Source organism: Rhea pennata, chromosome 9 (genome assembly GCF_028389875.1).
Source record: "Rhea pennata isolate bPtePen1 chromosome 9, bPtePen1.pri, whole genome shotgun sequence".
Lineage (NCBI taxonomy): Eukaryota > Metazoa > Chordata > Aves > Rheiformes > Rheidae > Rhea > Rhea pennata.
This window is the reverse complement of record NC_084671.1, coordinates 10357650-10385577: the sequence shown is the minus strand read 5'-3', so window position 1 is coordinate 10385577 and position 27928 is coordinate 10357650. Positions and strand designations below refer to the sequence as shown.

Below are 27928 nucleotides of genomic sequence, written 5' to 3'. Positions count from 1 at the left end.
AATAAATGCCGCGAAAGCTTGTATTAGAAATAGTAATTTGTATTTCAGTGTGAAGCTGGACTAGAGTCTGATAATGCCAGTATTCCTGCTCAGCGAGTCCTGTGGGCACATTCTTAACTTTTGAATACTTTTGAATATTTGATAAAATTCATAGGTCTTCAGCTCATGGTTGAAGTTGAACATGTGCTTTAGCACTTTACTGAATCAAAGTTCAAAATTTTCACTTTACTGAGCAATTATATCCATGTTTTTGAGAGGAAAAAATACTCAGGGTACTGGATTTTATTGTCCTTTGTTTTCATCTCTGTGCTGTGTAAACACACACTCTTGCTGGGTCTCATTTTCAGTAACTTGAGAACAATTAATAATTGTAGGAAGGCAGAAAGGCTTTTGGTTTTGTTGGTTTTTAGGAAACTTGTTACATGTTTGATAGTTCCTTTTTTTTGGATTGGTTAACACCTCTCAGTGGCTGATCTTCAAAACAGTGTAAACAATTCATTATGATGCCCAGAAAAGGTGTCAGCTTACAAAAACCAGATTTTGGAGCATTAACAGCCAAAATGTTGTCTCATCCTATCTGAGTGAAAAGATGCAGAGTTGAGTCCTGATACTGGAAACTGAGTTAATTTCCCTGAGGCTGTAAGCAGCGTTTGCATCCATCTGTGTGGGTCTACCTGCAAGATCAGAGCATCAGAGCTTAGATCTAAATAATGCCAATTTTTGCTGTGTTCTGAGCAAGCTGTTGCTGACCTGCAAAATAAGTTTAAAACTCAGAACTTTTCTGAGAGCTTGCAAAAAGTCCAAGCTGCTTATACTGTTTGCTTGTTTATGAGGCTTTAATATTTTCTATGTACTAAACCAATACTCTTGTAGAGTAAAATCATGTCAGTTTGCTGGTATCACGTCCGTGCTTTGCTGTCCTCACAAAAATGTGTTTTACTCTCCTTGAGAACCACCAAATGCTTCAGGCTTCCAAGTGCACAAATGCAGAATCTGAGTTTCCTTTCTAACACTGGCTCATTACCTTCATAGCTTTGCTGGCTGCAGGGAGGTTAGGATTGAGATAGAGAGTGAACAGGCCTATATGTCAAAAGTATGAAAAACAGGAAACTGTCCTTTTAGGAGAGGTAAGTCTGAAGAAATCATCTGTGTGAATTTTCAAATAGCTAAAGCCTTGAAAAGGGAGGAGTGTGGGTAAAAGGAGATACAGAAAAGGCTGTATTGTTTATCAAAAGCAGAAGATTACCTAAGAAGGTAGAGTGAGCCTGAAGATACAGCTTGGTAAAAGATGGCCAGTTAGTTAAGATTTGAGATGAGCATGGATATGTAACTCTCACATCTGTGTTACATTTATTTGAGTGTTTTTACCAAGCGCAGAGACTTGAAAACAAAATTGCAATCACAGCTTAGGAATATGAAACAATTTGTTGCTTGGTGCACAGGAATGGACTGGGGCCAGCATACTACTGGGCTGGGCACTAATGGGCTCACCATGCCTCGTGCTGCCAGTCAAATCTCTGCTCTGTCATTCAGGGAAATGTCGATCTCTTTTGCACCTTGAAACAGGTTGACCTTCGAACTTGCTGAGCCACTGTCCTCGTTGCCTTTGCTGTTTCTCTTAGTGGTCTCATATCTTGTCCTACCAGGACTTTTTTGTGAAACAGCTTTAAGTTGTTACTGGGTAGTAGTGACTAAGCAATCTCACTGCATTGTTTTTTGTTTCTACTTTCTTACCTTTAATGACTTAGTAACCTATGAGCTCTCCTGCTCACAGAGTACATTTTTGGCTTTAGTAAACTGGGTCTTCAGTTGTGGATGGCTCTGTCTCTGTTACAATCAGAAGTGTGATATCTCAGCCAATTTTAATACAGTAATTTCAGCACTGAGAATGGCAGGCTTCAGTTGCTATGCATTGGTGTATGTGGGTCTGTGCTGCTGAAAGCACGCAGGAATTTATGGTGGGGAGGGGTAGGAAAGAAGGCTATGAACCCTCCCAGCATTGCCTGGTGTAGGGCAAGTTTCAGATCACATGATGAGGCAGCTATGTATGTTTGTAAAACAGTTTCTCTCTGCAGTTTCTAAAGAAGGAGCTACCTCTGATTAGCTTTTCCACAGAGCCCATTGCATAGTTCTGACTGTTGTGGTTGTGAATGAGGCATTCCTATTATTGCTGCAGAAAGGAATGCAACTTTCAACAGCTGTGTAGTAGTTGACCGGGTGTAAAAGCACCCCTAGTGCTGTCGACTGACTCAAACCATAGGATGGTCAAGATCAGACAGTATAAAGAATAAAGAGCTATAAAGGATAATATATATTTTTTGCTGCCCCTGAAGAAGTTAGGATGTGACCATGAAAAAAAATCCACGTGCAGTTACTTGCTATGAGATGCAAAGGTTTTAATTGTATCTTGTGAGTCTGAATAATAGATTTTACTCTGAAAAGGTAACATTCTTACTAAGCATTCCTCACTTTCACTTTCTTCAATAAAACCACAAAATTCTGAAAGTTTTCTGTTGGTGTACCCAAGTGATAGAGAAGCAGCAATGCTGCAATGAATGCATGCATTTTCAACTGTATTTGTGGTAAGTTACTTTATTTGTGTACTAATATGAACAGATGGGAGGGAGTGACTGGAATACATCAAATACAGATAGACAGGATTGAGATGCACAGCTTGAGACAGATTGCTGCTGAGTAAACTGTATAAATACAAATTTGAAAAGGCTTTGTCCTATGTGCTTTTGGTCTCCCCTCAGCTTAAATAAGCCTTAATTAAAAATCTTTAAAAACAGCAGATTCTCCCAGCAAGCATGGGCAGAGAATGTGAAGTTTCAGTCTTGACTTTAAAGCTGATGCCCACTGTGGTTTTGTTATGTCTGTTAAATTCTGGGAGTTCCCCAGCTAGTTTATGGAGATGAACTTGTAGATCTGCGAAAATATCATTTGTGGCACAGGAGTTGATCTGCAACTGGTAGCAGAACTACCCGCAGAAGGGCAACTTGGCCAGCTTTAGAGGCATGTGATACTTGCAGCCCAGTATGCCTGAAGGACTAAGCCTTGTTACCAAGCTAATGGAAAATAACCAGTCTGTAACTCTGATGCTTCTGCTTTTCTAGGCTATTGAAAACTTTGCAATGACAGTGAAAACAACAGCACAGATGTTACAGACCTTCGGAACAGACCTAGCAGAGACTGAACTTCCCAATGATGTGCAGTGCACGGAGGAGCTCCTCTCTGCCCATGCTGGCCATCACAGCAAGCTGAAGGTGAATGTTGTTGCGTGGTGACAGCCCTATCGGTGTGATGTATGATTTTGTATGATTTAGTAAAATTTTCTGCTATCATTTGGGAGTTCATCAGCTGGAACAACTGAACAGGAGAGAAAGCTGGGTTCAGGAGGTTGATCTGATGCAACGGTGAAAAAGGACTCTACAGTTTCAGGAACAATAGAACAGGGAAGTACCAGTGCTACTATATAAGAGGTTGTGGTGGGATCACATCTGAGACAAGGTGAACTCTTGATGAAGAGTTCATCAGAAGAGAGAAACTCACACTGGAGCAGATGTAGAGAACATCTGTGAGGATAAGCCAGGCATAGACAGACTGATCAACTAAATGACGACTGTCATACTATAAGAGAAATAAAAAAAAAAAAAAACAAAAATTTGAGGCATGCTTAACTTCATAGAGTAGGACGCAGAAGAAAACATTTTGATTTTGTTGTTAACAAGCACCTCAGGATTAGACATAAGTAAAAATCTCTGTTTCAGTTATCTAAGCACAGGAACAAAAAAGATCATGAGCTTAGGCTTGATATGAAGAACAGATTTTTACCCATCAAAACAGTGAGGTTCTGGAACATTCCTCCTGTAAGAGAAAGGGAGCAAACAACCTGATTAGTTCTGAGATGGCATTTCATTGGGTTTTTGAAAGGGCTATAAAGTTGCCTGGAGTAAGCAGATCTGTGTTTGTGTTGCTTTAAACAGAATTTGCTAGCTGTACTGATTCTGCCTTGGGGAGGATAGGAAATAAACAGATAGTTGGAAATAAATAAGCAAATATTCATTCTCCTTCCCCAGCAGGCATGTGACAATGTAATAATTGTCTTCAGAGCCTTAGGAACTACAACAGCTGGCAGAAAAATCTTGCAGGGGTTTTGCCAAGTACTGGAGACTGGACTGAAAGAATACTCAGACTTCATGAGGCTGCTAGACAACCTTGTCTCTATTGTTTTTAGTCAAAAAAGAATGGTTTTAGCTCATGCTGGAGCCTGGCTCTTACCATCAGTTTCCCCTCAGGTCACATTATTAGTAGTAGCCATCTTAACATACTGTGGCGCAGTGCTCTGCAGCTGGGATATGAACCATTTCCCTGGCTTCTTTAGCTGTGTCTGTGCTAGTCCTTTCCAGCGAAGTTGGGAGATTAGAGCAGATAAAGCAGTAGTAATGTGCACTCGTGCCTATGTCCCAGCACAGGGAGAGGTGATCAGTCTTGTGTGGCAGCAGAAAGGATCCCTGCAAAAGGCTGATAGCCAGGTATTTCCATGCCAGCACCCTGCGGACTGTGCTGCTGAAAACAACGTGCAGGAAGAAAGTGCAGTAACAGAAAATTTGGGTAAAAGATTCAGTGATGTGAAAGTGAATACTTCATTAACTTGCAGAATGAGCAAAAGTGCTTTCTACCCTCTGGTTTTCCACTCATGTAGACCCCTTTCAGCTGGTGCTACTGCATGAGTGGTGTTCTGTCCTGTTCTCTTCCAGCTGACGTGAACTATAGCATCTCCAAAGACTTGATGATGATCCTTTGTGTGGTCACCTTCAGTGCAGGAAACAGGGGAAGTGCAGAAATCCCTAGCTTACAGAAAGTACTAAAGATTGTGTTTCACAGACATCCCCTTATGGCTGAAAAAGTGGATTTCAGGACAATTTTATGCTCTAGTTACAGAGCCATCTGCACAAAAGGACTGCATTGCAATCCAGACTCAGTCTCTCCTGTAGAAGGTGGAAGATGACGAGGGGTACTGAAGCAGCCTTCTCCAAAATATAATTGCTCAGTTAAAACAAAAACTTACCTACTGCCTCCACTTGTTGTGTCTTTAAGGTGCTTGTTTGATCCTCTTTAGCGGAGTGTCTAAGTGTCAAATCATCGTTACTGCATTTTCCATTTGGCATTGACGGAGTTTGACAGAGGAGTTAACTTTGTCGCAGTGGTCTGCGGATTCCTCTAGCTGACATGGAAATAGGGTTTGAACCCTATTAACGTTTTCACTACTCTTCATTCATGCTGGGACGGATACCTTCTTCTGTGGATGACTCCTTGATAGCTGACATTCTGTAGCCCTGTGTGTCATGGCATTTTTTTTAAGGAAACCCCATTAAGAAGTGCACCGTCTCTCAGCTCACTGAACAATCTGCAGGACAAGTTTCTTTCATGCCAGAATATTTATTTTATTATGAAAGCTGCCAAGTCAGAAACCTGATCTGCTCAGAACTTATGTACTTTTTCCTTCTTGGGAAATATCACAGATGACCATTTAAACTGAAAAGATTTAATCTCCGTTTCTAGAAAGACCATATCATTCTTGGTAAATATTTGTATTTTGTTCCAACCATTTAATAATTACAAAAGAATCCTCCTTTAGCATTACTGTGTCTTCCACCTAACAAACGTGAGCATTACTTGAATAAGTACACAAATTTGTTGGGATTTTTTTTTTTATTTATTTTTTTTTTATTCCTCAGGATGAACTGAAGCTAGCTGTGAAGCAAGGGGCCACTCTACTGACATGCATTAGGGAGCCAGTCACCCGAAGTGCCAACAGCAAACTGAGTCCAGATGAACTGGAAAATGTGGCAACAGTGGAAAGGTTGGTGAAGCTAGATTACTTTGAAGTTGATTTAAGAAATGCATGTGTAAGTTAGGTCCTAATTTAAATGTTTTAAATATATGGACTATGAATTCCCACTGGTTCACAGTTACTCCCGGTTTATTGGATAGATAACTCTGAGAGAAGAGACTTGTTATGAGTTAGTTACTTGACAAAATTGGCCAGGCAAATTCAAACATTTCTTGGTGTTTTTCGGTTGGACCAGTAACTACCTGCCTGCAGATTTAATGCGGGATGTTATTTTCCCCACAATGTACACATCCTCCAAATTTCTACGCCTGTTGAGAATGTGACATCTGAATCCATGTGAGATGAGGGGGGATGTGCTTGTGCATGTCTGCGGAAACATGAGGGGAGGAACGGATGAAGATGCTTGAAAACATACCCCTTCATGGCTGCATAAGAAGAGAGAAATCCCTGTTCCTTTTTACAGTCCTAGTTATTACCGTAAAGCTTTTAGTCACTGTGTAGAAGTTTCTCTCTGCCTGGTGATGCAGAAGAGAAAGAAATGTCATGTTCGTGTTTCAGATTGTCTGAGTTCAGTGGGAATAAAACTGCCAAAAGTAAGCTGAGCTGCTCTTTTTCACTGAACACTTTAAAATCCTTAAATTAGTCATCTCAAAGGAATTTGTGAATTCATCTTGAACTCACCAACAAGCGTTTTCAGAATTCAGTTGAAAACACTGCTGTGTTTTTAAGAGAAATAGGAGGGAGATGGTGGTGTTTACCCTGATAATTTGGTGATTCCAGCGCTCACTCACTCTGTAGGAGACCAGGTCCAGTCTCCTGCTTGCCAAAAATTTTCTCTTGGAACTGTTCCACTTTGTAGAATACTTAACTCATCATTCAGAGACTGTGTAAGGATGACTCACTAGTCTGATGTGTCAGATGCTTTACTGAAGGGGGAGGGGGAAACACCTTGATACTAAATTCTTTTCAAAAAAAAGCTTAATTATTTACACAAAGTGAAAGTGTCAATGGCAGGCTTTATGAGCCTCTAATCTTGTTTTGAGGGTAGGCGGATTGAGAAAAATGATTCAGTCATTGCCTATTTCTGGTGGTCAAAGAAAATGAACAACAAATTGTAGAGTTCTGCTTTAATCGTTCCTTAAATTGATGATTGCATCATATTAGATCTGCATCAATCTAGGGTGAATTATCTTTGAGGAATTAGGAGGCAGCTGGGGAGAGAGCCACCCTGGGCTGCCAGGACATGGATCAGCACCACATTCCTGCTGCAGATCAGGCGGCAGGACACAGCTGCCACTGTGGATCCATGTGGTTGCCACTTACCAGTCACATTCCTATCTGTCCCACTGCAAATGTCATTCTGCTTTCGCTTTAGGGAAAGTTGACAGAGAAACTTTGTTCTGCTGCTTACATAGGTGTAGGCTTCCACCATCTCCATGCTCTGCATTCTGTAACCAGTTTGTGCATCTTAACAGAAGTTAACTATAGGAGATAAGTAAGAGCTTTTTTTCTCTAATTTTTTAACAGGTTGTTGGCGCAGTTGGATGAAACAGAAAAAGCTTTTGATCAATTTTGGACCAAGCATCACCTAAAATTAGAACAATGCCTGCAGCTTCGGCACTTTGAGCATGATTTTAGAGAGGTATTTCATTTGTTCATTATGTCTAGCTTTTCCTGGTAAATAAGTTCGAACTTTAAGCCATAGTTAGAGTATACTGGCAATCCAAAAAAGACTTTGGGAGAGAAGCCACTCATTATGAAATAGGAAAAGCATATTCAAAAATGAATTTTTTGCCAGCTATCGGGTATCTTACAACATTTCAATAAAGCACAGTAAGGAAGGTGCTAGCCTGGTGGGTCAAAATGTGAAATACCAACTTCTTGATAAATCATTGTGTGTTTGTGTGTGATGTGTTACCATATATCACATCTTCTGTGATGGTAAGTGCTCAATCCTACCAAAGTCTATGGAATTCAATTCAATAAGCCTAATTGTCAGCCCAGAGGATGAAGTAATACAGATTCTGGAGTAATACAGACTCTGGAGTTACAGGTGTTTAAATCTGAGTTGGCCTAAATAAATAAATAATGAGCAAGAAGCAGAACAGCTCTTTGAAGAATAGTTGGTTATTACTTTGTTCCTTGGTTTTTCCATTTTGAAAGGAGCTGAAAGACTAAAGTTGAGATACAGACTCTCCTAAAAGATGTAGGCAAATGTTTAGAAGCCATATATTTGTTACAATTTTACAGGTATCTTGTGAAGGTTTTGGGGGTTTTGTTTCTGTTTTTTATTTCTTTGCTAGGTAAAACTGGCGCTGGATAATCTCATGGAAACACAAGCAAGTTTTGCTGACATTGGAGACAGTGTGACTCGAGTGGAGCACTTCTTAAAGGAACAGAAACAACTAGAAGAGAAAGGACAGGTTTGCACTCAGTATCATATTCCAGTTGCTATAGATTTGTTCTTCTAGACACTTCTCTGTCAGTGGCCTTACATGATACTTTCTTCTTATGGGTCACAATTTCGATTTGCAAAACTGGGATCCCAATTCTAGAAACTAAGGTTGTTTCCTACCTGGAAAGATAGAAGCCAGATGAAAATTCTGCATTTCAAACCCAGAAATGTTAGGCTCATCCTTGGAGTCTTAAAAGCCTGGAATAAGCAAAATTTGTCAGATTTTCTTCGCCAGATATCTTTTAAGACTATTTTATTCAAACTTAGTATAGCAGTTGCAGGAACACCTGTGGCTTCTCATAAACACTTTTCTTTTCCAGACATTTGAGCTTTTTAATTCTGTCAGATTGTCAGCTGTAATATGCGTCCCATTTAGTGTTATTAGAAAGCGTTGCACAAATGAGTAAGTTGAATCAGAGGAGGGTTCACATGAACAAATGAAAAAGCCACTGATCTTTTTAAGCAGAGAATTAAGATTCAGAATTATTGTTACCTTTGCCCAGCTCTTCTGTAGAAGTCCTAAATATAAATTAGAGTAACTTGCATTTTCCTTTCATTCTATGCTTGACACCTCTAATTACATCTCACTGTGACTAAGCTTTTGAATTACACCCACTCAGTAAAATCTGGAGAAATTTCTAAAATATATTTGGAAAATAAAAACAAATAAACCAAAGCATTAGAAATCCGACAATTTGCAGGTGAAAAATAATAGTGTTTTGGCTTATTGGGAACTTTGCAGAAAAAAACTCATATGAGTGTCTCCACTGTGAAAAAGCAGAACACATACACTCCCCAGTTTAGAAGAGTAACTATTGCATAGTTAGGTGATTTTTTTTTAAAAGTCATGATTTATTCACAGCATACCTATTAAAGCACTAAATGTCCTTCTTCCATTTGATGTTCGTGCTGTCACAGGCAGCTCTTAGTCAGCTGAGACAGATAACAGACAGTAGCTGATATAGTTTAAACTCATGTTTCACTTTTCACGGAATAAAGTTCTTCTGTAGTGACAAGAGCTCAGAAAAGAGTTGATAATTAATAGCTGAGAAAAGCAGATGTTTGAGTGCTACAAGTGGTTTAAACTCGGTCTGACCCTGCCCTGGAAAAGGCAAGGAACCTCCAGGCTCATTAACAGCTGTGATGTGGTTTAAAACGCTGCCTCACCTGTTATCTTCTGCCCCTCTGTAAAGCTGTGATGACCAGCTCCTGTGAGAATTTATAATCCGTATCTCTTCAGGTACAAGGCAATCCACTCAGCCTGAGATCATATGCTTGGTCATAGGACTTCTCTTTCGTTCTCCATCTTGTGCTGCTCTGCTCGTTCTTGACGTGGGTTAAGCATGCAGTGGAACATTTCTGGTGTGGATACAAGCTCTATTACAGCATGAGTATGATTCTGAGACTTTTTAAAGTGCTCATTTCTGACCTTAGTCTGTGGAGGCAGGAAGAAATCTCTAGAACAATAGAAAGAAATAACGCTGACAATGAAATTGGTCTTCAGTGCAAGTTTAAAGACCCATCAGCTAGATTCCACATCTTTAGCTCCAGGCCATACCAGGGTTTACAAAGGTGGATTCTTGATATTAGGTGTGTCACTTTAAGATCTGACTTTTAATTGTTTCTCACTAATTTCACAGGAACCTTTGGAGAAGGCCCAGTCTCTAGCTCTCCATGGAGAACAGCTCATCCAAAACAACCATTATGCAGTTGACTCCATTAGACCAAAGTGTGTTGAACTCAGGCGTATTTGTGATGACTTTACCAATGAAACCAAGAAAAAGTATGATATTTTGGGGAAATCTCTTGAACTGCATAAGCAGTTAGATAAGGTGAGTGAGCCTTCTCAGTGAATGGCCCTGGTAAGGTTCTACTGAAAATAAATTGGATGAAAGGAAATAGGATTTACTCCTTTTTTCTCCATTTAATTCGGAAACCACTACTATAAAAACTGGAGCAGCAGCTTCCCATAAGCGTGGTCATAAAGTGATGAAAAGTGTGATATAAAACTAAGTAAGAACTGAGCTACGCCTAAACTTGAAACAAGAATCGAACACATTCTGGAACTTAAAAACAAACAGTTAACTGCTTGCTCAGTTGTTTTCACTTCCTTTGATTTGACTAAAATAGAAAGCTAAAATGCTAATTGTCTATATTCTATTGCAGCCTAAGCTGAAACAGGAATTACCAGAAAAATTTTGAGAAAACCTTCTTTCGATTATTTTTAACTGACTTTTATAGGCTCAAAGAGGTTTTGGGGAGTTTGGATTCAGTTCAAATATTTTGATTTTTGGATAATTGCATGACTTTGAAACATGACATTCAGTGTCTATTTGTGACACTAAAATGAGGTAGTACAGCTGGAAGATTACCACAGTAACATTGCTTTCCCTTGTTCAGAATAATATTATTTTACATGTTACTGGGCCATGTATCCCATAAGACCTGAATTTGACTTGCAAGTGATCTGCATCATTAGGTGGTGTGAGTTGTGGCCAGGAACAGTTGAATGTTATGAAGTAACGTTCGTTCCCTTTAGTGACATGTAAGGGCAAATTAGTATTTCATGAGGTAGAAGCAACATTTCCCAACGTGGGCTGTCAGTGATAATGAAGACCTTGTTGCCCCATATTTCTTTAAAGGCAAGCCAATGGTGTGAAGCTGGAATCTACCTCTTAGCTTCCCAAGCTGTGGACAAATGCCAGTCACAAGAGGGAGCTGAAACTGCACTCGTTGAAATTGAGAAGTTTCTGATGACAGCTAAGGAACACCAGTTGTCTAACCCTAAGGAGTTCTACAATCAGTTTGATATGATCCTCACCCCAGAAATAAAGGTAAAATCCCTCAGACATGTGTGTGCTCAGTTAGAATTTCAAAATGGCAATTGACTGTACATGAGAGAGTATTAGGTTGTGTATTTGAATCTGCTCAAATATACCTCTTTCCCACAGTGAAGGATTACAGGGCACTGAGGTAAGCAGTAGGGACATAGTTTTTACACGTGAGTAGTCCCAGAACACATAAGTGATCAGGACAGTGCTACAAAGACTGCATGAGACACCATTTCACACGGTGAAAATGAGGTCTGTGAAGAGTGCATGGGTTGTGTTACACTAAACTACAGCACAGCATGGTCTTCTGCTTTAGTATACCTAGTGTGTATGTGTGTGTGGCAAGGCAGAAGTCCTATTCTTTCTTAATCTAGCACTGGCAGCTATCTACTCTTTGTCTTTTATTTCCCTAGGCCAATGCCCAAAGAATACTACAGAAACTAGAAGATGTACAAGAAATGTTTGACAAGAGGCAAGTGAGTTTGAAGAAGTTAGCAGCCAAACAGACTCGGCCAGTGCAACCTGTTGCCCCACATCCTGAGTCTTCCCCAAAGCGAGGATCACCGAAGACCACTAGACCAGCTGGAGTAGGTATGCCATGGACAACTGCTTTCAAATGCAAACCCATGTTTTGTTCTCATGGTCATGGTTAATTTTTGTCATCAGAATGAAAACTTGCATTTGATGTTCAATGTGGGCCTTGTAGGCCAAGCTGTTAAAAATGAATGTAAAATATCTATTGCTACAAGCATACAAAGGTGAATCAAAAATATTTCAGGCTCCTCTTCCTCGGTCCAATCTACAGAGTGCACATCTGTACTGTTTCTCAATATATCTTACATTGCTAATTCTTCCTGGAAAACCAGTAACAGGTTAGTCACAGGGTAGTATATAAAATAAACATCTTTTATGCTGCCTATACTGTAATGTGAATATTTGGCTTTAAAAGGTCACAATAACTTTAGTATCAATCAGATAATACAAAGAGTAAGGTATCATTAGTGACACTGACTCATCTGTGTGATTTTCTGTTCTTTTATTTTCCTGCTAAGAAAGTACTTATTCATCATCTGGTGTTGTCCTCTGCTAACTATAAAAGTTGAACATTGCCTGTTGGGAATTTACAGAAAGTTTCAGATTTGAGGTTAGCATGTGCCTTTAACCAAAATAGCTATTTTCTGTAAAGAAAACGTGGGTGAAGCAAGTTTGAAACAGTGCATCTTGGAGGGCAGCCTGTAGTTCCAAGCAGGGGTTGTACCTTTTCAACAAAGATGGTTAAAAAAATTTTAAAAATGGAATCATAAGGCTTTTGAAAAGGAGGATGTTTTATCAAAAAGCCTTGAAAGAATAAACTGATTTGCATGAAGAGCATGCGGTTAGCTTTGCTTTCTCATCAGGAAACTTAGGCAAGCCAGTAACCTGACCATTTTGCTTTTTAGAGATTATTATTGCATGCTCATATAAATGTCCTTGTCGTCACCCTCTACTCCCCAAGCCTCATCCTTTCTGGGCAAGGAAGATCATCATCTCTTTCCAGTTCTCTTGCCAGCTTTACAATATCTGTACTCTTCCCCCCCCCCCCCCCCCCGCCAAATGTATCCATGCTAGACATGTTTTTAAAATACAATTGCTGCTTCAAGGTGTGGTTTCACTATTGACTTAAGGCAAGCAGAGACCACAATGCTTTTTGAAAGTCCTACTTGGCTGCCCATATCCCTTATGTTTCCCTCTTGCACTGTCATTAGCAGTCAAGTAGCTGTGTGATTTTTGATTGATTTTTTTTAAAACTCAGTGAACTGACCGCAAGAAAGTAATAGTTAGTTTTCCATTGTTTAAGCTAGAAAAATTTAGGGAGCTCTGAAGATCATCTAGCACAACCCCCTGCTCAAAGCAGTGCTAATTCCAGAACTGATCAAGTTGCTCACTGCATGGTTACTGTGCTGAAGCAAGGCAAGTTGCAGAAAAGTGGGGTTATGGGGTCAGCAGGTCAAAACTAGTCTCTGTAAGTGGTAGTATTGTTTTAGAGTGGCTTTCAGCAATTTGAAACTGCACCTTTAGGCTAAAAGCCAATCTGGTGTTTCCGGTTATGTATGCAATCTCTATGTTTGTGTTTCTTGAACTTCCTTCTTACCGTTTTAGAGCACCTGTACTTTTTTTTTTTAATTAAACTTTTGGTATAGAGAACCTTCGAAAGGAGTTGAAAATATATAAATGACAATGCTTTAAGTCCTGAATCTTGTTCATACAATCTATATTGTATTGTACCACCCATCCAATACTATCAGTTCTTTTACAGAAAGCCATGAGATGCTACGTCGCTCTGAACTGCACTGTAGTTCAGGGATATGCAGCACAATATGGGATCACCATGTGATAAGGATTACCCAGCCTCTGATGTCTTGTTTGAAATTAATAGGCAGGTGAAGTGTATTTAAATGTTACTCTACCTGTTCTCTAAGTCTATGAAATGTGTGCAAGTCCTGTTTAGACATTCATTAGTAGAGTAGACTATCTCATTCAGATTCTTTGTGCTTGAAGATGATTGACCCAGAGTGCCATTGTACAAAGAAACAGTAGTCCCCAACTTTCTCCAGCTTATACTGGGGCTTAAAACCAGTTATTTTCACTGCCATGAACAGTACATATATATTTACATATAGTGTGTAATGGCATCCTTTGAGTCTTACCCAACTGTCTACTGCAAAGAGTCGGGCTTTGAATTTCTTGAGTGCCCTTCCCCTCTGAATGCCAAAGCACTTTGCCCGTACTGTAGTATCTCTGGGAGGTGTTGTGACGTCTCTTGCAGAAAGGAAGCTGAAGCACAGATAACGTAAATGACTTGTGAAAGAGTTTTCACAGTCTGAATCTGAAATATGGCTGAGAATAGTAACAGGGACACTGAGTCCTATTCCAAGCCTTGAAAACAAGGCTGTGAAATTCTGTTTTTCTTGAAGCTAACCTTAGCTGGACTTTCCTCTGTGCCCTTTCCTCACATTCAGAGGATCAGTACAGCTAGGCTCACATTTATCCATTCTTCTTTTTTTAAGCTGAGAAAAATTCACATTTGGTAGTGCATTGATTTTCTTTGAAGATGCGTTATATTTTCTATGAGCAAGAAGTATAGCTATCTTTTCTGAGTCTTTGGCTAGTAAAAGTGAGTTCTACTTGAGCCCAGAAATCCCACTGTCGAGATCACAGTGTAGAATCAGAGTTTATGGATGGGGAGAATTTACTGAGCCCAATCTTTTTTTCTTGTTTTCTTTTTTTTTTTTTTAAAAAAAAAAAAAAAAAAAAGCTAAGAGTATCTTCTTGAAACAGATTTTGTAATTTTGTAACTCATTCTTATTTGTGACTCAGGACATACCTGAATAGTTCTAAAATCTTATGAAGTAGAATAAGGCAACAGGAAACTACCATGTTCCTAGGCTGTGTAAACAAGAAGGCAGGCAAAGGCAATAAAACGTGGTCAGCAGAACTAGGCATCCAGAAAGAAAGGCTCTTGCCTGGACAGCATATTAAATAACACCACGGCAGCACTGTAGCATTTGTCTGTGAAAGGAGGAAAGTTACATTCACTTTGTTTTGTTTTGATTTGGGGTTTGTTTTGTTTTGTTTTAACTTATTAACTCTCCATTTCCCTGACAAGGAATGTCAGGGAAAATTCAATCCAATTCAAGATGCTAATGGAAAGGTCTTAAAAGGTTAAAAGCTCAAGCATGAAACTGTTAATGTAAATGTGAGTCACTTCCTTTTACATGTATGTATATGTGCTGCACATATATGGAGCTGATACTATGTATGAGGCAGATTTCTACCAGGGGAAAGATCATGACAATTAGTTTCTTAGAACTATGCCCTTACAGTCCATGGTGACTCTTAGCAGAGTCTTACTTTAGGGAATATATGGAAAGGCAGCTGAGACCTGCCCTGGAAAACTTTCCCTCATGCAGCCTTGCACCAGATACTTTTCTGTGGAACTGGAAATTCTGAGCCAAAACTTTAAAATCATCCCGTTTTTGCTTGAAGCTTTTTGTTTCCGAAATGCATTTGTGAATTCCACAGGGAGAGTCCTGTTCAGCACTGTAAAACTAATACTGGAATTATCATGATCCCCATTGATTTGAGGATGATGCCAGTTGGACTTGGTGGGTATTTTATCTGTGGGAATCTGCTTAAATATCATTCATAGATCAAGCCAGAAAACGCAGAAAAACCTCTGCTGGTGCTTTGGTAACAAATGCCTTGAAAATCTTTAAGTAGTATGTATGACAGCTTATTTCAAGAGAGAACTTTGTTTATTCCCAGTGGAAGCTACATGAATACAACTGATGGCAAAACTTGTCCCTGTATGTGTTGGGGGGAAAGAGATGGCACCTGACAAGAAGATTTCTTCACTCCGACTCACTTCTGATGATTTGGCTACATATTGTGAGCTGCATTTCTGTACAAAGCTCCTCAGCTGGAATGAATTGGCAAAGGCCCATAAAGTCAATCCATGCAGGCTAGTATTGACTATAGGTTGTCAAGCGCAGTGGGATAATCTGCAGAGCCGTAAAGGATAATATAAGCTCTAGTGCTGACTATAATTAGCATTTCTCTGTTTTCATTTGTTTGCAATTCTGCCAGACTTCAACGCTTTGGAATGAAACTTTCCCAAAGGGTATCTGATTAAACCTGACATTTTTTTGGAAGACTTTGGTGAGACATGGTTCAGCCATCTCAGTGAACAAGGCTAGAAAAATCTTTTTGTTTTAGTTACCTTTGTGGCAAGAACAGTACAAAATGGTTTTGTCCCTTCTTAAAGAGTCCAGATATAGTGGAATTAGAAGAAAAGCCTGAAAAAAAGAATCTCAGTTCATGCACATTCATTGTGTGTGGACTTGCTACGCTTTGGCTTCTATAGTCCTATTTCCTTCGTTGTCAGCAAAAATGTATAGAACCCCCAGACAAAGCGTTTCTTATCCCACTGCACTGCTTGCTTCCTTTAGCCTTCTTAATGCAAGGCAGTCCCAGGCTCCTTTTCTCCCCTCTTCTCCTTGCCCAACGAGACAGTGCGTTTCTGACTTGTCCTTGCATCAACACTTATGATTATATATAACTAGTAGGAACAAAGGAGGGAACTAAAAACTCTCACTGTGGTTTTTTTTTTTTTTTTTTGGGGTTTTTTTTTTTTTTTTTTTTTTTTTTTTTTTAATTTTTGGGTTTTTTTTTTTTTTTTGTTTTGGCTGGTTAGGTTTTGGCTAGTTCAGCTTCCTGAACAGCCTCATCATCCAATGTATGAACAGCAGTGCTGGGAAAAAAAAAAAGAAAAAAAAAAAGAGGAGACAGAAGTGCATTACCAGAAGATGGGAGGAAAAGCAGAACAGTACCAGCCTCAGCTCAGAGAGGGTCGGGTGTCCTGCAGCCACCCCTGATACTGTGACACTTTACTTTTGTTGCTTTTGCCCCTGGTACATGGGAAAGAGAAGCTGGTGCAGGAGGTGTAAAGGTTCTACTTCTGTTAAATACCCATGTGGGTATCGGCATGATTCAACTTAGTGCAGTTTGGGGAGTTTTGTTTTTAATAATTTGTACAACTAGATAAAAAAAAAATTACATCAAAAGGACAGTGAAAGGCTGTGAAATCAGAATTGCCAGTCGTGCTCTTGAGCATACAAAGTGGCACATACTGTTCAGTACTCTGAAAATTCAGTTCTAAAAATGTCACATGGATCTTAAATAAAAATCAAAAGGGAACTCATTAATTTGGGAGAAATTTGGGGATCTCAACAGGGATAATAACAGCCTGTTGCCTCTGAGTATTGTGAAAACAGCTCAGTGAATGTTAGTGACATGCTTGAATTGTAATAAGCAAGAAAAAAAAGCCAATTATTTTCAGAGCAGGGCTTGGAATAGCATATAGATAGTAAGGCTCTGGGCCCCTAGTGAGAAATACAGATAAATCAAAATAGTGAATAGCTGCTCATAAAGTAAGTGTTTTTGATTCCGTGCACTGAATCAAACAGGGATCCTTAGGGAGAGAAAACTGTAGGTGTGCATGTTGATGGTTTTATCAAGATGCCTTAGTGGGAGGAGGAAAGGGGCAAAATCAGAGCTGCACATGTAGCTTTACCTTTGGCATCTCCTGTCTTCTAAGTGCTATAAAATGTTCATCTGGAGATTTCTCTGTGTGCAGCATAAATGTGAAATACAGGAGCAGAGAAGTCAAAATTTCTGTGAGCTCGTTAAGCAAGTAGCATGTTTAGCAGCATAAAGCACACATGAAACCCATGACTCACACTACAGGCATGTTGGAACTTGGAACATGAACTTCATATGGAGGAACACAGCAGGAACCTTTTCAGTCCATTAAATACTAAAACCTAAACTGGTTCTATGTCACTTAAATATATCTGACTGCTCACTGGATCTGTTCAGCATTCCTCGTAGTCACTAATGCATAACACTCGCTAACCAGTAACATCTGGATAGAGGATAAAAGGAGACTATCTTGCAAGACTCTGGGGATGTGTGCAGGGGAAGTGAAGCAGCAGAGAGATTAGCTGACTCAGAAAATGTTGTGAATGTGATTTCCATTAATGGTTCTTGGGAAACCACCAGTTTCTATAGCTCAAGATACTTCTGTAGAAGTAGAGGAAAGGAAAAATGCTTTTAATTTTATGATTGTAGGGCTGCTATCTTATTTGGCCAAGTATGAGGAAACCAAACAGTCTGTCTCCTTACAGAAGAATATTCTGCGTACAGGAGTCCTCACTCTGCACTGCTTATATGAGCAGATTTTCATGGGGCTCAATAGTAATTTTGCTAGAGCACAGAAGTATAGACTACATTGCCCAAGAACGGAAAAGGTTTTCTATATTAAGTCGTTAGATGATGAACCTTAGATGTGCTAGTGTTTCTCTACCAGCCCAAGCATGCTGTTTTTCATTACCAGCGCTCAAAGCCACTATCAAGTCATTAATTATCTTCAAACGTGTGATCCTTTGGGACAACATGAACTGCAACCCCAATAAACAGTTTAGCAGACTAGTTGTTTCCATGTCTGCTCTGGCCAAAGGACTTTGATTCTGTTGTAGGTGATTAGAGAGCACGTACGAGTTCCCCCAAAGAAAAGAGATGGGGAGGCAAGTGGCTGGGGAATTCACACAAGCCCTGAATGCAAAGCCTCGTACTTACTTGAGGGGTGCAAGTGCAGGGTGTGTGTCGTGCTCCTAGACTACAGAGTTCGTTTTGCTAGCTGATGAGTTACGTCTGCTCCAGGAGGAGCAAATTTGAGTCCGGTTACCCAGCTGGACTAATCCAGCTGTCACTGAGCATTTAGAAACTGCTTTTACTGCGTGGTGGAGTCCTGTGAGAAATGAACTCCAGAGACACCGTGCCTGCCCCTACCTCACAGGAGGAGGTTGGGGAAGCGGGTGAAAACATAGCTTTTCACCACAAGCGGCACAGCAGGTTTTCCTCACTGGATGTATTTCTGCCCTGGAGTGGTAGAGAAGACTGCAAAGCAACTCCAAGCACACGAATCTGTTTCCTTTCCTAGCAGCCTTAGGGACAAAACAGCCCATACTGCCCCTTGCTGTGGGCTAGATAGTGAAACAGTAACGTCAGCTTTATCATGCAACTTATTCATAGGAAACTAGAAAAGCAGCATTAAAGCCACACTGGAGAAGCAAAGTGGTGCTCCAGGTAAATGCAAGCAATAAACCCTTTGCTGTGCTGTGCTGTAATTGTCCTTACAATAAAAAAGTGCTTCTACATAAAATATCCTTTAACAATTTTTTGCTTTAAAAGCAGCACTTGAGCAATTAAAAATATTATCCAATTCAAACTGAAATGTTTACACTTGTTATCCAGCAGGTATATGCTGCAAAACAATAGGAGGAAAACAGTCCTGAATCCATGCAGACCTTACAGAGTTTTGCAGCTTGTGCCTTTGTTCTTTCCAGAGATGTTTTCAGTTGTTACATTTTCCTAAATCACAGGCAGTGAAACACTTTCATTACAGCTTTCTCAGCTGTACAGTACAGTAGCAAATTTGAAACTGGCAATTTTGATAGATACTTGAAGTTCCCCTTTTAAAGTATTTCCAGTTCCACAGTAATTACTGTAGTAAGAATTGGCGGCTATTCTGGCTGTTTCTTCCTAAAGGACTCCAGGAACTCTTTGAATGCAGTGACATGCAGCAGTCTCTGGATATGGGCCTGTGAATGACTCAAGTATGTTCTGGAGCGTAACAGAACCGCTTCCTGCTTTGAATTCATTTCAGGGTCACATTGGTGGGAACAAGTTTGCTGTGCCACTCTGAATCAAGTTCCTGCTTGAAATGTAGATAGTCTGATTTGATTTTGTCCTTATCTTGCATCTGCCTCCTTCCTTCTGGAATGCATCGTGGTGACGAAGCCAAGACTAAGCTAGAAAATTGGCCTGTGTAATTTGCTGGATCAAGGAGCATCTGCACCTAGACTTTTTGTGAATACATCATCTTTTGCTTAAAACATGCTCTCTTTCCTTAGATCAAATGGAGCTGGCTTGAGTTTTTTAAGCCATGGTCCAGACATCAAAGTCATAAGTGATTTCCCATTTTTTGCTGACTGCTTTTAGCCAGGATTTTCATACATGTATCAACCATCCTTTCAAGCTAGAAAGCTTTCTGACTAATGAATAGGTCAAACAACTTGGTATTGCTGACTAGGTTGTTCTAAGGAAAACTTCTCCCGTTTCCTAAAATTATTTCCTCTGCCTCTGGTCCTTTTAATAACACATGTTCAGCATATACGAGACTTTGGAGTTGGCTTTGTTGAACAGTCTAATTGACTGACCCAGATTCCTGTAGGGTAACTGGATATCGGCAGCATTTCTGGGCTATTCAGAAATTCTCGGGGAAAAAAGACTGATTAGAAACTTGGTAGGCATGGGCAGAAGAGTATGAAATAATGTCGTGGGCTTCTTAAATCAAATTAGGATTTTTGTATCTTGGATTTTTTTTTTTTTTTTTTTTTTGACATTTTGATTTTTTTAAGCTATAGATAGGATATAGCTAGGAAAAGCAACAGAGATAATATTGGTCAGTATGATAGGTATGATCACAGCCTCCTGTCAAGATCTTGGTAAATGAGACTTTAAGGCTAACTAGAATCAGGATGAATAAATATGGAAAACGGTGATTTGATGATGCCTATAAGCACTTTACTTGAGGTTTCATTGGAAAAAACAGAAAAGAGCTTGTTTGAAAATACATCAGATAGTCGATAAAGATTGGTATGCTGAGTTTACCAAAGGTAGAAACCCATCTTCCCAGTAGATTGGAAACTTATGACGAATCTTGACAAAAAGGACAAATAGTTTATAGTTGTTACATCTTTTCTTTCTTTTCTTTGGTTTCAAAATGTCAGTACGCCATTTTTGTGGTGAAATAACAGTATCTTTGAGAGAGAACAATTACCGCATGAAAAGCTTTCTCCAGGACTGGCAAAAGGCATCTGTTGAAAGCAGCACTCAAAACCAAAACAACCCCCTGCTGTATATCCTAATAAAGAGTGATGGGAGAACCAAATAGCATCGACATCTGCGTTTCAGCTCAGTCCTGGGAACCATAAGCATCTTCTATTTGTTGCTTACAGCTGCTGGTGGCTGCCAGACTTTGCTGTTTCGTTGCAGAAACTTTCTAAAATGGAGTCATTGTGAGGAGATAACAGGCATGAAGTGGACATTGCCAAGTCCTTGTGTGATTCAGCATGGGATAAAAACAGAAAGATTCAGGAAAAAGTTGGAGAGAAGTTATCTTACTAGCTGCATGGTAAGGCAATTGAAAAGACATTTCTAAGGATGGAAAAAAAATGTTGGCTTCTGTTGTTATTGTCTAAGAAGCAGGTATGTTAAATTCTTCTAATTGCATACAAGTTGGGGAGTTTCTGTGCTTTTTTTTTAATACAGAAACAGGAAAATTTAGTGACAGTATCATTCTAAAATCCATCACTGTGTTTGTTAAAAAAGTTTTCAGACCACTCCTGTATGATATTGGAGTGATATTATCTGTGTCTTTCTCATTTGAAGAAGTCTGCATCTTGTACTGCATCGCTCAGCTTGTTCTCAGGAGAAGGAGAAAGCTATCAGTGACCACCAACATTCTTCACATCTCAGAGCATTATTAACTTTGATGAAACTATCTTGAACAGAAGGTTAGCTGATGTGTCAGAAAACACCAGCTTTTATTTTTAGGAAAGTTCTTGTTCACTTAGAAAGTTTTCCTAGCATAAAACTGAAAGGGACTGAGTCATAGGATTGGAACGAGATTGTTCTTTGCTGCCTGACACAGACCTGCTTTAATCATTTCATCTGGTATCCATGTTTCTTTTTACTAGGACATGCACGCTTCCATTTATCAATTCAGCAACTAAGAAGAGGGAGAGCACCACTTGCATTATATGACATATGTAGCAGGAGCTTATCACCAATTTACAACAAATAAAGATGCAAAATGCAAACTAATTTTCTACTCGAGCTAAATAAGTGATTCTCCTTCTCACAGTTCATCCTTACCGCTTTTCTTTGGATGGCAGTCTTGGGACAAATGGTTCAGTTGCTGATTATGATTTCCTAGTAGCATTGGTCAGGTCACTGTCAGCTGTTCTTTTCAGAGCCTATGAGGCCAAAGAAACCTAACATGAGAGAGGATATTCTGAAATCATTTCCTCAGGTTCTCTGTCATTACAGAAGTGGTTCCAGTGACTTGTTGAGCACCTGTATGATTACTCTTTCGAGACTTGTTCATAATGATGAAACCTTACAAGGACCAATTCTTTATAATCTGACTTTATCAAATGATTACAAGAACAAAAATTTCCCCCTTTTTTTTTGGGGGGGGGGGGTAACAACACAAATAACAACAATGCATGAGCATAAAAAGTGTCCCAGTAAAAATTACCCAACTGCTGATACAGTTGGCTAAAATTTACCTGTGCTACCCTAAAAATGGTTGCCAGGGAGGCAGTCAAACCCTAGCAGTCATTAGAGGGTTGAGCTGCATGTGCTAATTCGAAGCAAAGCAGAGCACTGAACACTTAGCCGGTTCCACTGGGCCGGTTGGTCTCTTGCCACTCCAGCCACAGTTCGGTTTACTGAGCCAGATTTAGTTACCGCTGATGTGACAGGAACTTTTCTCATTGCTTTCACTAGGAACTAGGATTTCAACCTTTTAGCCCAGGTTTTCTAATGTTATTTTCCTTTTGATTCCTTTAGCTACCAATAGGAGGTCCACAGAAATTTCCTGCCCTCCAAAGTCCATCTCTGAGGTAGAGTTATCGAAAAAGAAAAATGTTAAGAAGACTAAAGGTGGAATTAAGGTAGGAATATCTTTGGTTTGGGGACATTCTGTCTTGTGGGAGAAAGCAAAACAATTAATTTTAGGTTTACATATTTATATAATTAAAAACAATTTGCTAGTTAATCTCTGCAAAGTCTCCACATTACAGTCTGAAAGTTATTCAGACAATATTGTTAAAAGATTTATACGTGGAAAAACAAATTACACTGAAGTAGAAATCACTTTCAAAGAATGAAAGGGAAAATGTGGAGAGGATGTCTAACTATAATACATTAAAGGGCATCCGGAGTGTCCCCCCTTCCTCATAACATATGAATTATTTTGTTCCCAAAACAGGAATCATTTTCTAACTCATAAGTTATGTTATGTTCAGGATTTTACAAAGTTATACATTTTTCCTTTTTAAAGTATTTTTGCAAGGACAATTTCTACCCAAGAGGAAAGGCTGCTCATTTAATACTTAAAAACAAACGAGCCAAAAAAAAAAAAAACAAAAAAGAAAAAAGAAAACACCCAAGAACAAAAATGCCACTGTTACCTATTTGCTAGATGGGCAAAAAAAAGTTGAGAGGAATGCACTTTGCTTGTGGGTCTCTATAAAGAGATTTGTTGTATAATGTTGTTTCTGCAGCAAATTTCTGTTCAGGACTTTTTGGCCATCCTCCTTCCTCCCTCCACCTGTGCCCCCCAAGCCCAGGCAGCATTTGGGAGCCCTGCCCTTACAGCAAAGACTGCTATCTGCGTTGCTAACAGTGACTGGGATAGCAACAAAGGAAGACAGTCATTTAGCCTCCTTTGTAATTCTTGTAGCTAAGATGAAGTGCAGCTGCATCCTGAAATCTTTCACTTGCCCAAGCTAGCTGAAACAGCCACTTTCAAATAGAAACCACACTTTTTTTTCTGTCAAATTCAGGTAACATCTCACTTCTACTTTTTATTTAAAACGTTTGTTTTCAGATTATTTAAATATCATTTTGCAAAGAGGTAGCAGAAATACCACTGAGGTTGTATTCTGAATGTTTCTGTGCTATAGATGTTTTATAACTTTGCCAACATCTACTTTAGTTTCAAGTTTATCAAAAATAAGACAAAAATCGGAAGATATGCAGTGCCACTCACCACCTTTTAAATAACATCCCTTGATATATTTTTATTCTGTCAGCCCTTACTCTTGCCTTACCATTTGTATTATTAGCTCTTTAGGACAGCATATTATTAGAATAGCAAAAAGTGCTCTTGAAGGTACACTTTGAGAAAAAAGAAAGAACAAGAAAGGGCCCTAGCAGAGTTGGCAAAAGTAGTACGAATAACTTCAGGAAAGAGTAGCAAAAGAAGTTGGGTAGTATGGGAAAGAGGTACAAATTTCATTTGGCTGCAGCCCCTCAGAGAAGTGCAGTGCCAGATGCAGCTGGCCTGTTTCGTGTTGTTCAGCAGTTTGGGGTAGAAGTGGAAGAAGGGAGTAGGCTTTGTCAGTACACCTCTGGGGAAAGGAAATGCCCCCAACCTAAAATAGATTCTATATCTGGGAACGGAGATGACACACTACCCCCCACAGTTGCAGTTAACTGCTAAACCATGACAAAAATCATTTTAATGGTGATTGTGCTTTTAAGTGTATTCTTTAAATATCTGAAGCAGTCTATGATGATCACTGTACAAAATCCTTTTGTTTTATTCGAACTACAGATCCTTGAACGTTCACTGGTTGGCTGCATTTGAGGTGTTCCTACCGACAGCCCCAAATGGCATTGTTCACTCCACGCTCACTGCCAGAGCTAAGGGCTCAACAAAGCTGCTTCTGCTAGCTGACCAAATGCAGCCCTCTACTACCTATTTACCAAAGGAAGGAAAAATTAATTTGCTTGAATTTAGCCTAACCTATAGATCTCCTGGAAGTAGTTTGTCTTCTCCCTTCTCACCTTCATTTGGGTTCATATGCATCCCAAACCTTTCCCATTTTCTCTGCCTAATAATACATCTTTTTAATATATACTCCCCCCAGAAATCTTTCTTCCAGATAAGAAAGCATATGGGCATGTGGAAAGACCACAAAAACCCTCTCCTGGTTTCTTATCTCCATGTGAAAACATATCCAATACAGACATCACATTTTACAATAAGAATTCTGTTGATGTTTTCCAGTTTAATCCATTATTATTAAAGTTGTTCCCAAAGTAAGCATTTTAGATTTTCTAATCGTTAATGGATAGTTCACAGAACAACACTCATATGTTATCAGTTCTTATCTGTTCTGTGGTTAAGCCAGAAACAAACAGCCACACATTGCTGTACTACTTTGGCCTAAATATTCTAGAACAGCTTATTCCTGTTAGCACAACTATTCCATAGAACTAGTTGTTCTGGGGGGTGGCCTGTTACTCTGAAGCCCTGAAAGGAGAGAAAGAAAAAAGAAGAAGAAGAAAAAAAATCAAGCCTCTGACATGATTCTATAATTTAACTTTTGATAAAAGCATTTAGAACAAAAGCACAAGCTACTTCAAGCTAACCTTTTTTAATTGTAGCCTTCACTTACTCATGTATTTGACCTTTATTCCCCTAAAGCTGAAAAGCAAAAGTGGAATTCAGCTTTTTTTTTTTTTGAAATGACTAAAACAACCTACAGCTTTAGTAATAAGCACAGAATAAAATCTAATTATTATTAGAAACATATAGCTGGTCTCACCCTTTGTCTAAACCTACAGACAAGTGTGACATTGGAACTCATCTTACCATTATCAGCACAGGTGACCAGTTACAGTCCTCCCAAGTAATTAGGTATATACAACGATATGGTATGGTACAGGCTTTATAAAATACACATTCACTTATTTTTAGATCTACTTTCTGAACTGCAACACAAATTATCCCCCCCTTCCTTCCCTCCCATTGTGGCTATAGAATATTTGCTGGTGTTTTATTTGTTCTGATAATTGTTCAGGTGAGGAGATTTAGTCATCACTGAACCAGTAAAATAATTTAGCTTCATGAAACATGATCAGGCAGGCTGCTGATTTCCCCCCCCCCCCTCAGAATCAGACCTTAAAAAAGTAAAGTGCTCAGAAACTTCAAGACAGTACTAATACTGACTTAGAATAACAGCAAATTCAGCACCTGAGCTGTTTCACTGAATTTGCAGAGATTGCCTTTGAGTATGCCCAAGTAGTTCTTGAGTTCTAAAGCTACAGACTAAAGGAGGAAAAGCCTACTTAAAACTTGCCTGGAGCATACTTGAAATGATCTAACTCTGAAAAATGGATAAGGAAGTAAGTTAATGTTTATCAAAGTACTATGTACAAAGCCTCAGTTTGTGTCAGCCTGGAGACAGCCCTTGCACATGTGTATGAATGATGCTCAACATTCAAGTGCATGCTGCATCTTATGTAACATTATCACCAGTACAGAGACATTTCCAGGAGGTAGAATTTGCCATACTGCACTGTACATAGAACTCTGAAAGTCTGAAGAAATTCTTTGGGTTAGCTTCAGGCAAAACTAGAGGCAGAAAGATAAAAATCATATTTCACAGTCTAAACTACAGACATAATGGTCTGTTCTTATTCTACACAGAAGGTGAATTTATTGCCTTATGATGGAAAAAGGTAAGAAAAAATTTGCAAAGGTTCAAGAAAACCTCCCAGGGCAATAGTGAGTGAGGAAATGGAAAAGTAGAGACAAAAGGTATTGATTTGCAGCTTGCACATTTAAGAGTCAATTTTAACTTGTCTGGTGACTTGACTGTTTAGGATCAATTTTTATTCTTTTTTTAAAAGAATTAACAATAAAGGCATCAGCAATTGAGCCTTTTTAATGTGTGCTTTCCATTCAGATTGAAGTGATGCATGAAGCTAGTCAAGGGGGATCTAGCAGAGTCCTGGTGATGAGTGAAAGCGATGAGAACCTGTCAACAAGGAGGAGGTAAGGACACGCACACGAGCCAGCACCCTTTTCTGTCCTTCTTAGAGTGGACTTCAAAGAAGTGGTTGAGCACTAGTAGTTTGGAGGCCAGTTTTTGAAGTGGGCCTAGTTTGATTTGAAATAGAATTTAGATAGGCAAATATTTTCCTGAGAAGATACATATCTGACCAGAGTATATAGATTTCAGAGTTTAATGTTAAACAGCTTAAGCTTCCAGTATTTTACAATTTTTCCTATAACCTTGGACCAGAAGCTGGGTGAAAAATTGTTGTTCCACCTCCTTTTTTGGAAAAGCCAGTATTTTGCATTTTGTTCCAGGAAAAGTTTGGTTCAAGTTAACACAAAGGAAGATTAAGCCCTATCGGTCATGAAGGGTTAAAAATATTTAAAATGATTTTTTTTTAATTAAAAAAAAGCAAGCAACAGAGCTAGAACTGTCAGCTACAAAGAATGCAACAACAGATTTTTAAAAAAAGCTGGTAAATAAAAAAAAGTCTGTTTATTCAAAACAAGTTTTACAAAACAATTGTCTTTTGTGATACAGAGCAAAGTTTAAGAATAAATATTGAATACTTTTTGTATAAAAATTAGTAATATCAAAGGGAAACTGATGCAAACCAAACAGGTAAAAACAATTTTAGAGTTAAACTTGCTGTGCAACAATATCAGAACTATTAATGAGGAGTGACCATTCAGGCTGATAGTTTTATTTGTAGAAGTAAAACCTGACAGCCCTGCATTGGAGCACCAACCATAACTCTTGTTTAAAAAAAACAGGTTCCAGAAAAAGGTGCACAAATCTTACATCAGTGCTTACAACCAAAAGGTAAGAAGTTCTCTAGCTTCTCCATTCTTTGAAAGGAGTGCCTTCATGCTTTTCTTTAAATTTACTAGCCCTTTTTTTCCACTGCAGCAAAATCAAATACACACTACAAACATCAAGGCCCTTTTAAGATGGAGAAACAATCCAAATGAACAAAACACTCAAACTAGCTGTAAAACAAAGTATTTCAATGGTCAGAAGTGACTTTCATATAACAGCAAGCTACATTTAAGCAGTATTTTAGATGATAGCTAGGTAATTATCCTATAGAAATTTAAACACTTACTTTAGCTTTGCTTGTGCAAGTCAAAACCAAAAAAAATCCCAATATATACGTGTCCTGAAAGGATTGTCATCTTAGTAGTACAATTATATATACTGCATATGAAGACCTCCTTTCCCTACAGTGAACAGGGTATATTTTCTTTTTTTTTTTTTTTTTTTTTTATGTAGTGCAGTCTTGCTATATAGCTTATTATTTTAACTTGGGTCACAACAGGTCAGAGACTTCATAAGGAGTATTCAGTATTGAAGGAAAGTCTATCTTCTCTGTATCTATATTTATTTCTCTGCATAGCTGACAGATTAGAGCTCTAGTTTTAAATATGTCAGTGTTGTAATCAATCTGCTTAAGCAAACAAATCTAATGTTCTTTTCTGTGAATATTTTGAATATTCTTTAGAGTTCTTATTCTCTGCATTCTTCAATCATTTTTACACTGATA

The 27928-nt window shown here is 38.9% G+C and overlaps 1 protein-coding gene across 1 annotated transcript in view; it reads left to right on the top strand.

Annotated features, from left to right (window-relative positions):
• Positions 1 to 27928, top strand: part of MCF2L2 (MCF.2 cell line derived transforming sequence-like 2) — a 158752-nt gene that overhangs the window by 43344 nt on the left and 87480 nt on the right. Inside the window, exons 7-15 of the mRNA XM_062582661.1 lie at positions 3117 to 3266; positions 5742 to 5866; positions 7385 to 7499; positions 8161 to 8280; positions 9953 to 10144; positions 10955 to 11146; positions 11557 to 11734; positions 22382 to 22485; positions 26293 to 26381. Coding sequence (XP_062438645.1) covers positions 3117 to 3266; positions 5742 to 5866; positions 7385 to 7499; positions 8161 to 8280; positions 9953 to 10144; positions 10955 to 11146; positions 11557 to 11734; positions 22382 to 22485; positions 26293 to 26381 — 1265 coding nt within the window. The remainder of the gene's footprint in view (positions 1 to 3116; positions 3267 to 5741; positions 5867 to 7384; positions 7500 to 8160; positions 8281 to 9952; positions 10145 to 10954; positions 11147 to 11556; positions 11735 to 22381; positions 22486 to 26292; positions 26382 to 27928) is intronic.